At 35.8% G+C, this 14,333-nt stretch overlaps 3 protein-coding genes across 4 annotated transcripts; 2 read left to right on the top strand and 1 right to left on the bottom strand.

The window, feature by feature from the left end:
- Positions 1 to 297: 297 nt before the first annotated feature.
- On the top strand, positions 298 to 4,396 carry LOC21398555 (LEAF RUST 10 DISEASE-RESISTANCE LOCUS RECEPTOR-LIKE PROTEIN KINASE-like 1.1). Of its 2 annotated transcripts, XM_024167489.1 has the most exons (5): positions 298 to 1,103; positions 1,355 to 1,387; positions 1,760 to 2,005; positions 2,119 to 3,137; positions 3,657 to 4,396. In XM_024167489.1, the coding sequence occupies exons 1-4, from the start codon at positions 434 to 436 to the stop codon at positions 3,090 to 3,092; spliced, it is 1,923 nt and encodes a 640-aa protein (XP_024023257.1). In that variant the 5' UTR covers positions 298 to 433; the 3' UTR covers positions 3,093 to 3,137; positions 3,657 to 4,396. The 2 variants fall into 2 exon arrangements, with proteins under 2 accessions (XP_024023257.1, XP_024023255.1); XM_024167487.1 differs by lacking the exon at positions 3,657 to 4,396 and having other exon boundaries at positions 2,119 to 3,321.
- Positions 4,397 to 5,706: 1,310 nt separating this feature from the next.
- Positions 5,707 to 6,710, top strand: LOC21398554. The gene has a single exon (XM_010100967.2). It carries the CDS (start codon positions 5,918 to 5,920, stop codon positions 6,539 to 6,541), a length of 624 nt encoding a protein of 207 aa, XP_010099269.1. The 5' UTR covers positions 5,707 to 5,917; the 3' UTR covers positions 6,542 to 6,710.
- A 2,122-nt stretch (positions 6,711 to 8,832) lies between these two features.
- LOC21398553 (nicotinamide adenine dinucleotide transporter 2, mitochondrial) lies at positions 8,833 to 13,304 on the bottom strand. The gene is made up of 9 exons (XM_024167491.1): positions 12,775 to 13,304; positions 12,603 to 12,686; positions 11,862 to 11,968; positions 11,191 to 11,239; positions 10,942 to 11,054; positions 10,179 to 10,273; positions 9,931 to 10,019; positions 9,746 to 9,840; positions 8,833 to 9,625 (listed from the first exon to the last, which is right to left on the bottom strand). Exons 1-9 carry the CDS (start codon positions 12,854 to 12,856, stop codon positions 9,227 to 9,229), a joined length of 1,113 nt encoding a protein of 370 aa, XP_024023259.1. The 5' UTR covers positions 12,857 to 13,304; the 3' UTR covers positions 8,833 to 9,226.
- Positions 13,305 to 14,333: the final 1,029 nt, after the last annotated feature.

The raw sequence follows: 14,333 nt of genomic DNA, 5'->3' as shown, positions 1-14,333 counted from the left end.
AAATACACTAACAATTATTATTATTATTAGTAGTATGAAAATGAATTTGAAAGGCGGCTGAGTTAAGTCTTTGTCTTTTACGGCGGCTTGTCAAAGCTGATTAGCTGAGGAAGAAGTTTTGGGAACTTGTTTGAACGACGATCATTATAATCCCATGAAATTTTTTAAAAGCATGATATGGGAAGGTTCATGAATCGTGATGGGTAACCCACTGTGCTTCTTTTTCAACACTTCCTTTTCTTTCTTCATTTTTTTATTTTTTTTTCCTCTCTCTCTATCTAGAAAGTCTCTCTTTATCTAACTTTCCAAGTCAACTACCGTGTTGAGCATAGCAAAAGCTCTTAATTCTGATAAACATCGTATTTTGCTTTAGAAAACTAGAATCCTTATTTCAGTTTCTGGTTTTGGTCATTCAGTTGGTAAGTTCCGGAATATGAATCCTTTTCCTTTCTTTGCTCTCTCTTTTATCTCTCATCTTGTGCTTCTAAGCTCAGCTGAGGAGAAAAAACAGAACCAGACAAGTTGTCCAACACTCTTTTGTGGTAAGTTTGAATTCCCTTACAAGGATCAAAAGCACCCCGATTGTGGGCTGTACACGGTTAATTGTTCGAAACCAGTTCCGAAGATCCAATTCAAAGAAGGAGGACACTGGTTTCCTGTTGAGAACATCTCTGTGTCAAAGACAATTCTAATCAATGATACATCATCGCCGAGTCGCTTGGATCCCCGCAGTTGCGAATCTATCGAAAATTTCACTCTTCCGGTCACCTCGTTCTCTTATGCGAACTTTACGGATTCATGGACTCTCTTCAATTGCAGCCACAGTCTAGGAATAAGTACTGTCCCGACCGAATTTAGTCGTACTACCTGCGGAGATAATGATATCTACTACACTAGACTTTTAAATACTAGTTTTCCACCGGCAAAACAGTGTTCAACCATCCGGCTTCCTCCGCTCTCCAATCGAACTCAGGACAATGAATTCTTGTTTGCGACTAGTTTCACTGTTGAAGTGTTTGTATCTCGCGAATGTTCTGATTGTCACAATAGTGGAGGTCAATGCGAGACTAATAGCACAAACAAGTTCTGTTGCTCAATTAAAGGTATGTGTACATCAGCTAAGATCCCTGCATACAAACGTACGTCTTTAATCTGCTATTGTTATCTAGAATCTATCCACTGTCCTCTACCTTTCCTATTATAGATATGGAATATGAGCTTGCTACAAAACTTTCTTCTTTGTTTTTTTTCGATATGGTCTGAGAGGTTTGTATATTGATTTTCCACCCCACATCATGATTTTGTTGAATGTAAATTTTATCACCTTTAATCTTTGTGATTCATGATGTTTCAGGACATAAAGATTTGGCATGGAAGTTGGGAATAGGTATGGTGCATCTTTAATTAAACATCTAACTTTTAAATATGCTTGTTTATAACACTTTGGACAAGCCATGGAAATCCAATCACATTTCTGAGTACACAGAGGCAGTAACTTTCTGAAACTGATTCCAAGTGATTTTTTTTTTTTAGTGCCTCCAATATTGAAATCTGAAGCTCTTTCCTTCAGTAACGCACTCTAAATGGACTCAATCCATTTGACTAAAAATTTTCTTCTTGCAACCTGTAACAACACTAGCTTTTAGCGCCCCCCCCCCCCCCCCCCCTTTTTTTTTTTTTTACTTTTACCAATCACTCCTTTTTTATCTCCAGGGCACAGTTTTGTTCATATTTGACCTCTCTCCTTATTCTGCTTCAGGTATCGGACTTTCTCTAGTTGTTGTCTGTGTTGTAGTCTTTCTTCTCTGCCGCTACAAACAGAAACGCTCTCCTTTGGGTTTCCTCTCAAGGAACATTTCTGATCAATATCACATTTCATACCAAGAAGGGGGAAGTGTCTATTTTGGGGTCCATGTCTTTGCCTACAGAGATCTTGAAGAAGCAACTAACTTTTTCGATAGCAAAAACGAGCTCGGAGATGGAGGTTTTGGAACTGTATACCATGGTAAGTGACAAAAATGACCACTCACATACAGGGGAGACTAAAACGAAAAAATATGTGCATGGTATTTCCATCATTTTTGGCCGTATCTCAATTCTAACCCTTTTGATAACTAGGCACACTCAAAGATGGGAGGGAAGTTGCAGTCAAGCGCTTGTACGAGCACAACTACAAACGAGTTGAACAGTATATCAATGAGATTGAAATACTTACCCGCCTGCGCCACAAAAACTTGGTCTCCCTCTATGGCTGCACTTCTCGCCGCAGCAAGGAACTCCTCCTCGTTTACGAGTACATCGCAAATGGCACTGTTGCTGATCATCTCCATGGAGACAGAGCACAAACTAGTCCTCTTACATGGCCAATTCGGATGAGCATAGCCATAGAAACTGCAACCGCCTTGGTTTATCTACATGCTTCTGACATTGTCCACCGCGATGTGAAGACTAACAACATTCTACTTGACAACAACTTCTGTGTCAAAGTTGCTGATTTTGGACTTTCCCGGCTCTTCCCCAACGACGTCACTCATGTCTCGACAGCTCCGCAGGGAACACCGGGTTATGTTGATCCAGAGTATCACCAATGTTACCAGCTAACCAGCAAGAGTGATGTCTATAGTTTTGGAGTAGTACTTGTTGAGCTCATATCATCTATGCCTGCAGTTGACATGACTAGGCATAGACAGGAGATTAATCTATCTAACTTGGCAATAATCAAGATTCAAAAGGGGGCATACAACGAGCTGGTGGATCTGCGTCTTGGGGTTGACTCAAATAATGAAGTTAAGAGGATGACAATTGCTGTTGCAGAGTTGGCCTTTCAGTGTTTGCAACAAGACAAGGAAATGAGGCCTTCCATGGATGAGGTCCTGAAGGAACTGAAGAGAATTGAGAATGGAAATAATGCGACTGAGAATCAAGTGAAGGGTTTAGATGGTGTGATAATGAGTACCGTACAGCTACCATCTTCACCAGATTGTGATGAAATTCAGTTATTGAAGAGCATGGAAGAACTGCCACCATCACCGAATACTGTGACTGAAATCTGGCATAGTAGTAGGTCTTCGACGCCTAATATCAGCTGCTAAAGTTTTCTATGATCTGAAATTTTCAAGAGAAGTGATAAATATTTGGTATGGATACTCAGATGTTAAGTGATGAGTCCAAAAATTTGTTTTCTGTTCGACCTGCTTTGTTGCTTGTCGTAAGTTGTTTATCCAACGCACACATTACCTGTAGGAAAAGGTTTTGGAGAGTGTACATGATAAAAGGGATATCTTATAACTAGTTAATGCTCACAGTCTACTTTAAATACAATTCAGACCATGATGACCATTTCTTCTTTTTTATTATTATTATTATTATTTAAACATTAGTATTCATAATCATTGGTGGTGTCTCACCGTTTGTTAATTTTCACACAGCTAGAAGTAAGACAAGTAAGTATCAAACCATTTTGTGGTAGTTTTCATATAACAAGAAGGGATTCAAGTGGCAAAAATAAACAAGTTGGCACAGAGTTTGTTCCTTTGCACTTATTGCTAAAATTTTTGTTAGGTGTGGAAGATTGTTGTTGAGGGAGTTTTTTCCACACTTTAAAGGGGATGGATTGGGCATGAATATCATTCTAACAATGGGTTCCTTAAACGCAGATTAAACAAGGATGATTGCGATATGAAAAAACTCGCTTCCAATGCCGACAAGCTCCTACTGGCGGAGCTTGGACAAGGTGATCCTTGCCGTGCTTAGTGAAGCTCATTATGTCAAAGCTCGATCAAGGCCAGGCTGATAGAGCTCTCAATGCCTATTATGGCCAAGAACTTCCTGAGCCTCACCTAGCATGCAAGTGGGCAAGCACAGGGTTCATAATTCTCTGAGGATGATGAGTTCCAATGATCAAAGCTAATTCATTTACTTCATGGAACACAACTTGGGGAGGCAAGAACACCCACAAATCACTCTTGGATCAACACCCTGTCATTCAATACTCACGCCAAAGAGGGAAAGTTTCTCACTAACGCCTAAGGTCTACTCTGTCATTACTATACCTCTCCCTTGAGAGGCCTAGTTACACACTTCCTAAAGAGTACCGAAACTCTAGTCTAATTTCATAAGCTTGTTCACTTTGATCATCAAAGTCCAATCACCTACTAGCCCACTAATACGTATCTTGAGTTTCTTTTGCAAATTGTCTTGGTGTTCTGGAAGTGTTCTTCACGCATTCTTAGTCGAGAGCCTGTTTGATCCAAAATTTGAAATCTAGAAGGCATTCTTGGTGTTAATTGAAATATTAATTAACAAGTGTATTTCTTTTGTCACTGTCTTTGATTTGTAATTGTCATGTTAATCAACTTTGTATGAGCTTTATTTACTTTATATTTTTATTTTTAAATGCGGAGTTTGCTTAGTTGATGCTTTACACTACTAAAGTAGCATTTTTTTTTTTCTTTTTGTTTCGCTCTTCCTTTGTTTTGTCCTTTATCACTTGCCTGTTTTTAGAGTGCCTAAAACGTGAACCTCTTACTAATGGTGAACGAAATTGTCCAATTCATACTTCATCAACAGTTCAAGTAGCTGTTTACTTTTTAGGTTTCGAAATCTGAATGGCAAAAAAACGTGAGATAGTTGTAGCAATAATTATATATGTTTCAAATTATGATTTGTGGCCAAAGATGTGAGAGAAGGGAATGTGTCCCTACTATTAATAATTACGAACAATATCACGCCATATGTACAAGTATAACAGCTCTACTTGAATGTCTCTTTTCGAAGAATAGCTAGCCATGTGTCATGCGATTTGGCTTAGGAAATTCAATGATTAATATCAAGCATGCTCAATTTAGTACTAGTAAGTGACAAGTGCCATTTAAAGATAACATATTTCATTTGAATTTTGGCCAGTTATTCAAACACACATACCCGTAATTGGGTCGGAGCTAGAGTTCACTGAACTAATACGGTGGGGCAAATAAAGATATATAGGTCCCGTTTATTTTATTGATTTAAATTTTTAATTTTTAATTTTTTACAGTTTAAAATTCTCATAAAATCTTATATCTAATTTTTTTATTACAGTTAAAAATTTTAAAAAAATATTGCATATCAATTTGAATTAAAAACTCAAATTTATGAAGCGAATGAGACATGAAATTTTGAGAATGACAAAATTTTATACACATAACTGAAGAGGAAAAAAGGGTTCAAGTGAGACGGCACCCACTCCCAGACTCAGCGGTAGCTGCCAATAATACATCACAACTAATCCCTGTAAAAAGTTCATATCTTCTCTAACAATTCTTTCATTGTTTATTCATTTTTTTAACTTTCAATTTATTTTGAACACAACTAAACCCTGAAAAATGAAAAACTTCCAATAAATCACGATTTTCAAAAGTAACTTTGATTTTTTTTCAAGACTGTGACACCTTGAATATCTCTTTCAACAAAGAACACTACCAAACTACTAAAGTAATTTTATTTTTTTTATTCTTATCAAATCACATGTGAAAAATGGAATACTCAATACTCTATTTTCTTTTTTGCTGAATAAAAAGCTATTTCTTTTACAATTTACTACCTAAAGAGAGTTTCAATTAAGTTTTGTCATGTACCATAATTTCTTCCAGAAGAATCAAAGAACCATTGACTTTTCAGATTCCCTGTTACTAGTCTTCTAGTCATCAAGTATCACAAGAGACTCGAGAATTAAACAAGACGTTCCTCTTTTTCACAGGCCGCCAAAGATTAGATTACCCAGAATTAGAGAATTTTTCTCGGAAAATGAACCCACTTTTTCTCTCACTTCCTCTTTTTCCTCCATAATTTTCTTCTTCTTCGAAAAAATTCGTCAAAAAGGAAACAAGAAAGAGAAACAAACTCCTGTTATAAACCCCTCCAAAGCGGCAACAAAAAGATGCAATCACTTCTCAATTCATCATCACCATCATCAAAAACACGACAACAGTCATTGGTAAAGAAGCCATTCAAATTCAAATTAATCCTAACTGGCGCTATAAAAGACGAAGAGAATAAGCGAATTACCAGCTCAGATCATAAATCCATGGCGACTCTGCAGAGATTCAAGCTCCTCGCGACGCAGTGTGGCGTGGCTCAGAGCCCGACGCGGAGCCCTAGGACGTCACCGGTCGTCCACCTCCGTCGCCGGCGATCTACTCTCCGATCGATGCTCCTCGGCCGCCGAAACGCAGCCGCGGCTCCTCCTCGCCGGCGTGACTCCGTTAGTTCGTTGCCGGAGAGGAGGATTGAGGAGGAAGAAGAGAAGGCTCTGGTGAAGAGAAACAGTCTGAAGGAGTTGTTTGGTTCGGCTTCACAATCGCCGCCATGGGAGGTGGAAGGTGCTCGTGGGCGAAGAAGCTTCGTGAAGGAGAACCGGGAGAGTTCTCCGGGGTTTGTTGGGGTCGGTCTGGCCGGTTTGAGAAATGGACTGGGTTCGCCGAGGCCGGTCTGGACGGGTTTCCGTTACAGGTCGTTATTGAGGAGGGCTTGGCGCCCTGTGCTCGTTACTATTCCCGAGTGATGAATTTTTGTGAATTATAGTTGGAAATTTTATAGATTTAAAAAATTTTGGCAATACAAAATTTAGATTTTTGTGAGGTTTCCTTATGTTTTCTTCTTTTCATTTAGATATTTATAAGAGGAGAAGAAATCTTATGATTTGGGGACATAAATTCTCAATCAAAGCAAGAGATTCAGCTATTCTATGAATTAACATGTTGTTCTTGAATTTTTGTGAACTATTTGTTGGAAAATTTTAAAAATTTAAAATTTTTGGCAATATAATTTTCTAATATTTGTGGTGTTTTCCTTCTTATTTAGATGAAGAAAATAGCTTATGATTACAGGTTATAAACCATCAATTAAAGCATGGGATTTAGATTCTATGAATTAACGTTGTACTTAAATTTTGCACTTGAATCATTTCATTTTGGTAGTTGACACATGAACGTCCAATTCACAAATTTAATCATGATTCAAAACTATTTTCAATTTATGTATATTTTTTGTGAGAAAAAAATACTATAACGAGCTACGAACCATGATCTGAATCATGTCACAAATCCACTAATCAAATGCACTACAAATCTTTAGTCTCTACAGTAGTACGAAGTGCTATTTTCATTTTATTTTCTCTTCAAATACGTAAAAAGACTTTCTCTTTTCCAAAACAATGCTGTTTAATGTGAAGATCCCACGTCGTGTTATCTTGTTCAACATAAAAGTAGGGCTAAACTTTCAGTGCTACTAGTTTGTATAAAAAATTATAAGCAAGTGATAGTTTACTGATATTAACCTCAAAATTATAATATAAAAATAGTCTAGTTGCAAAGAAAAGGAATATGGTTTTTACTGCTCTAGCGTCAAAATCAGACAATTTTCTGAAAATCAAAATTGTAAGCACATTTTTATTAGGAACGCGGTTTGGTCATCAGTCATCACTCATCAAGGATGAGGTTAGAGTCTAAAGTGAAAAGGTTCACCAAATTCTTTAGGCAGTTCGATTTTTCGCAAAAATCAATGAGAATCAAAGAAAATCAAACTTTGGAAGATACATACATATTATATATACACATAAATATAAGCGCCAGTTGCTTTATTTTATGGGGAAGGTATCTATTCAAAAGTTAAAGTGCAGCTTGGACCAGAGCCGTGGCTCGTGGGAGACCAGATAACATGCATAGAAAGGCATTTATTGTGATGTTCCCTTTGAAAAAGGGGCAAAAGATGTTACTGCGTCCTCAAGCAAAAGAGGCTCGATTAGGACATTTAAATCTTAGGACGAAATAGTTTGTGTATATCCTCTTTTTTGATATATGGCACCACTTGTCGTAATTATGGAGTATCAAACAATGCATTTTCCAAAAAAAAAACAAAAAACAAAGGAGGAAAAGGAATTGCTAACACTGTTCCTGAATTTTGTGCATTCCATCACTTTGAACCTTGAACTTTTAAATTTCACAATTGGTCTCTAAACTTTTGATTTTTGACCACTTTGATCCTTGTACATTAAAATTAACAATGGATTTATAAAATTTCACGAAGATCATTACGTCCTAGATGCATAATACTGAAATTTTTACAAAACTAGTTGCAGTAAATGCTAAAAATACTCTTTAATTTTTACAAAACTAGTTGCAGTAAATGCTAAATATACACTTTAATGTCATTACAAACCGTTAAATACTTGTTCATTTTGCATTTGATGTGACTAAAAAAAAATCAGATATTATGCACTCAAAACGTGATTATCTTTGAGAAATGTGAGAATTTATATGCCAATTTTAGTATGCAAGGACCAAAGTTTTCATAAACTAATTTGTTAAAATTAAAGTTCAAAGACCAAAGTAACACAATGTGCATAATTTAGGGACCAATAAGGATAATTACTCTGAAGAAAGCCTATTCGTATTCTTACTCTTATGTTTGGTATGGATTTTCTCTTATAATCTCTTTACATCTCAAACATTAAAGTAACATTAAAGTTAGGGGTACTTTGAAAGATGTGAAATCGCTCGCACAATCTATTTTCTCCTCTATTATATCCTACCAAACAACTATCGGTACCAAAATCATTTTGTTAATTCTATCACCCCTTTCCTTCCTTCTACTTTCCCGTCCAACCAATACATCCTACAGTCCTTTTAGTTCTTGTGCTCTATAAATTCCTCAATTATGCTTGCATATTATCGCTTCAAAAGACAGATCCCGATAAGATCACTCAATTGTTCGACAGAGTGTTGCTAAAAAAAGAAGCAAAAGCGAAAAAAAAAAAAATATATATATATATATATATATATATATGTGGTCCGGACTTCCACTTCCTGATACATCCACGTCACGTTGCTTTCGAATATTCCAGCGGTTTCATTGGTTCCATAGTTTCACCGAATCATTTTTCAAATTCTCTACAGACATCTGTCTAAATTTCTAATCCAGCTAAGAGTAAAATACACTAAAAGACATCTAACAGACATCCTTGGCGCGATGCTTTTCATTGCTTCCAACACAAGGAAGAAGAATTATTTGCACACTTGCACAATGTATATATCTAAAGAATGCTCGAACTATATTCCAAAAAAAAAAAAAAAAAAAGTTACCTGCTCAAAAAATGAACTTACAGTTATTCACCTCTCAATATCTAAACTCAGGAGCCTACAGAAAATGGCATCAATGACATGCCGCTTAGCACAAAACTGACATTCAATCAGTGTCTTCCTGTTAGCTGCTCTTTGTTTCCAATAGGAATTGATGGAGTTCTTTTATTTAATTGGCTTTGTGATTGCCCAAAAACAGGACTACTGTTTTCTTTCACCACGCCTTCATTTCCCTTCTCGGGATTGACATGGTTATCGGGTTTAGGGTAGTCCTGGAAATGATTCTTGTTTGGAGGAATTACACTCTGCAAGAATCTATGCATCATCTCATAACTAGTAAATGTAATGATGGCAGATGGAGTTGTTCTCATTAGATTGGTTGCGCAGCCACGATAGAAACCTGGAAGACCTTCCCTTTGAAATACCTTCTTAACACAATCTACTAACCCTGCGTACTGCACCACTTTATTTCGAGCCTGCCCTTGTTCTTGCAACCGGGAGCGCACGACCTGACCACAGCATATACAAACAGGGGAAAAGAACAAATTGTAAACAATAAGCAAATAAATAAATAATAAATTCCTTGAGAGTAAGCTCCCAATGGAGTTTTGAGGTCCAGCTGAACATACCTCATGAGGGTAAGTTGCTACAGAGGCAATTACTTTGGATATTGATGAGGCAATAGCAACACTGCCAGGGCCTAGCTTATCGACACTTGTATTTTCTGAGAATTTTAATCTTTACAATCAGCAAGCTTTCACACGAAAAATTCTGGCACATAAATGCAAACAAAAATGTTTACAGATAAAACTACCTCTTTTAGCCATGTATGACTTGATCTTTTCATACGCTGGAAATTGAATTGCAACATGGCTTATTCCCACCAATGAAGGCACAACACCGCTGTTTCAAATCAATAGGGAATAGATCACCATTTCTTAAAGAGAAAAGGCTTCAGTGTGCAATATTTTCCGTTCGATTAATTATGTAATAATTATATAATATTTGACAGTTTGAATTTAAGTAGCAGACTACCTACGTAACATTTGTAAGCATACTAACCTATATAATCCCCGAATACCTTCCTCGTGTGCAATCCTTGTTAACGCAGAAAGTATGCTTTTGTAAGGAATTACATCTTGCCTCATTCCCTGTGTCTATAAGGAGATGAAAAAGAAATAAACACCAAAGTAACACAGCATATGATAACACATCTACAAACCTAAATGAACCTCCTAGGAGTTGCTACATCAAAGCAATATTATAATATAGGCCCCAAGTAAGGAATTCCCCCAATGAGGAATTGTATATGATCAAATAGAAAACTTTACACAAACATATGAGGGCCTTTGGACTTGGCCAGGAATTGTATGTTAATTACTTATCATGATTTCCTCTCTTTTCACAAACATATGCTTGTTCCAAACACTTTGTGCTAGTCTTCACTAGAACATACTTTGACAATAATCAAACACGTAATAGCCCAAATTAATTAATGAATGAATAGCTAGTTTAATAAATTTATCAGCATGTAAAGAATTCCACGTCTTAATATCCAAGAAAGATACTTCTTCAGCTTCAAAAATTGATCAGGGGAAAATAGAAGATACTGGGAAAAGTATGGCTGAAAACCTTTGAAAAGCTAATTGGCGATACTAGGACTTCTTGCAATAGAGCCATCCATTTCTATTTATACTCTATGTTGTTGACCCAGGCATCAGGGTCAGCAAAGATATTCAATAAGAATACACAGCACAAGAGTATGAGAACATATCACATCTATCCTGTGGAAGTGAAACACAAACGTTCAGAGTGACAAACTTACTTGAAGTCTAGTCTTAACAACCCACAAAGGATTTGTGGTGATGGCTGTGGTGGCCCCAGCACCAGCAGCAGCTACCATATTAGCACCAATTGTGAGTTGATTGCTGCCATCGACTACAACATTAAAATATTGCATGTTAAAATAAATAAAACTAACAATCCCATTAGAAACTGCCAACAGCTAATACCTGAGACTACAAAATAGTTCGAAAGAAGAGAAAAAGAATGTTAACACCCTTCAGAAACCAACCATGTGAATGAAGAAGGTCTTTTAGTCGCTCATAAACAGTGAAGTATACCTACAGTTGAAACAAAAGCTTTTGTCACTTCGAGAAATTCAATACATTGAATGGATTTTCCATATGACCATAAGCAAGAAAAAAGAAATTACACTAAAGATTATCACTTAGATAGTATTTCAATTTCACATAAGTGTTGACAGCCAACAGTGAAAACATTCTATTTAAAGAAAATTTTGTAGTACTTTTTATTGGGGGGTGGTGATGGGGAGCTTAAGATAAGTAGACTTCCAGAACCTGGGACCTATAGGGCCCGGACACCCATGGAGAGGTTACGTTCATAAAAAGCATGTCATGCAATCCCCTAATGAATTCCAGTATAAATTGTACTTTTAGAGACTAAATTGAAATTTTGCATTATGCGCAACACATCTGTGTGGCGCTTAAGGCAGTCTTTTGAAAGAAAAAAAAAATTTTTTTGATTCACCAGTTTTCTTTTGAATGGTAAAGAACGGGATCCATTGAACTTTATACAAGGCTAGAATTTGAGCACCTCCCAACAGAACACCATTATGTACTTTATACAAATGAAGCAAACGCAAATGGGATAAAAAATTTTATTATTAAATAAAAAGGAATTTCCAAAATTTGTTTATTAAAAATCAAGAAAAACAATACTCACTGCCCAATTTGGAAGCAAGGCTAGTATTGTTGGTGAAAGACCGCGATACATCCCCCTCAAACCTTCAGTCTTTATTATGTCCTGTAGACTTGTGATAATGATACTACCTAAGTGCAGGCCCAAAAAAAGAAAATGGTCATTCAACAATAAATCAAGCAATTTACAGTGTTCATTAGTACCTAAACTAAAAACTTGCACATATAATCTCAACACAATTAATGTGGGAGATCGACAACAGAATGGCGTTGCAATTTCATTGAAAGAAAAGCTGTGTAGCCTATACCTAAACTAAAAACTTGCATATAATCTCAACACAATTAACATAACAATTCATAAGTATGTCTAGTATTTCACAAAAACAATGCGCTATACAAAGTTTTCTGATTTGTTTACTCCTCCTTCAGTTAGTCCCAACCAGAAATCAATGAAATTTTGCAGAACCAAGTAGAATAACTTTTAACAACTTCAGAACATGTTCAATGAATTCACAAAATGAAACTTATAAAAGAAGCAAAATATTTTGAAATCAGAAGTAATCGTTACAGCTAATGAAAATAGGACGTGCGCTTCCATCTTAAAAAGGTCAACCGGTTAATTCACTTCAGCATTTATTTTATAATCTATATTCTATACAACAGCAAACAGCTCAAGTTTATAAAATTACCCAAAGCCATTTCAAAAGTTGCTATACTTTAATGAAAAAGATAATAGCTTTTAGTATTGAAAAGAGTCTTAAAATACCTTTGTGACCAGAAGGAAGGCCATGGACCTGAAGCCTTGTTTTGATCACATCCAGAGGACACATAAATGTAGCCGCAATAGCACCTACAAACACAAACAATAATTCTTTTAAAAAAACAAAAAGAACAAGAACAGTACTAAACTTTACAAATTGAACCAACCAAAGACTAACCAGCGGCGGCGCCGGCGCCGGCCCGGCAGACGAAATCTCTGATCGTTTGTGCGTCCGACGATTCGACATGATCTCCGCCCATATCGGAATCCCTCTCTCTCCAGTGTTCGATGAAATCTATGTAAGTTTCATTGCCGATCGCCCCATGTGTGTGTATATATAGTTATTGGGTTTGTGTCGGTTACATTTAACCCGCGAATGAATTTTTCAAGAGAGAGAGAGAGAGAGAGTGTCGTCTGGGGCTAAGTTGGGAAGGACTTGCTTGAAGGGGTTTAAGCGGTGATTTGGGAGTTTGGACCAGTCGGGAAGGGGGATAAGGACGTGTTTGTTTGCCAAGATCTGATTTGAACGGAATTGAAACCTTCGGGTGTTTCTTTCTTGCGCAATTTCTCCTCGCTTTCTATCTTGGTAGATATTAATTAAAAGTTTGTTTTTGTGCTTTTTTTTTTTCTTGGGATTCCAAACATGGAAATTGTTCAGATTCTGGCTCATCCTCAACCAATCTGATCTTTTTTTTTTTTATATTTCAGGAGAATCTTTACAGCCAACAATTCCATCATTTTTAATTGTTGAATATCTATACATATTTATATTAAAAAATTTACAACAACATATAAAACTACTCATTTTATACATCTGATCGTGGAAAAAAAAATTTAAAAATAGTAAAAACACAATTCTACTAATAAAGTAAAATAATCTGCTGCCGTAAAAACTTCTTTTGAAAAAAAAAAACACCTAATTAAGGTGGACGCCAATTGTTTTATTTAAAAAAAAAAACACTGCTTTAATTACAAAATATATATATATATATATATATATTTATGTATATGTAGTGATATATATATATATATATAAGAGAGTTGCTATCAAACAAACCAAATAAACAAATCTAAAAGGCTTGCAAACTCAAAATAAATTGAAGGAAAATATAAATTGGTTAAAGCTTTGGAGTAAAGCGATTTTTGAAAACTCTGGAATAAAAAAGTTCATACAAAGAAAAAGAGTGGATCTCCCATGAGCAACACCAATGAGCATTTCTATTGGATTTTGTCTTATTTTATAATATATTACTCTAATTTTATTTTGTTACGGTCTTTTATACAAACAAATTACTATGGGTAGTGTTAAGCGCATGGAATTTAATTATTATCTTGATGAAGAGTTAGCACGCATGTGGATACTTTAGAGTTTTTAAATTTGTATTTTGGATTGTAATAGTTCTTCTACTTAGAGAGATTAAGTTAAAGAGATAAACATAGATAATTTGAGAGGCGTGAAGTGTGAGACGTGATTTCTTTTGTAATTTTCTTATTTATTGTAGTGAAATTATGCATCAGAAGTAGATGTAACTCTCATATTGAATGTGAATTACCATGAATCTTCTATATGTTTATTTATTTATTTATTTTCTGAATCTTCTATATGTTTATATGTTTGTTTGGATTCTTTTATTTTATTGTTACGGGTAATAAAAGATTTATGGTTCAGTTTGTAATTGATTGATTTGTAAAGCAACACAAATACCACTTTTCCTTATAGGAGTAGAGACAAAAATT

This window comes from Morus notabilis, unplaced genomic scaffold (genome assembly GCF_000414095.1).
Source record: "Morus notabilis unplaced genomic scaffold, ASM41409v2 Scaffold20, whole genome shotgun sequence".
Taxonomy (NCBI): Eukaryota; Viridiplantae; Streptophyta; class Magnoliopsida; order Rosales; family Moraceae; genus Morus; species Morus notabilis.
This window is presented reverse-complemented; position numbering and strand designations above follow the sequence as displayed.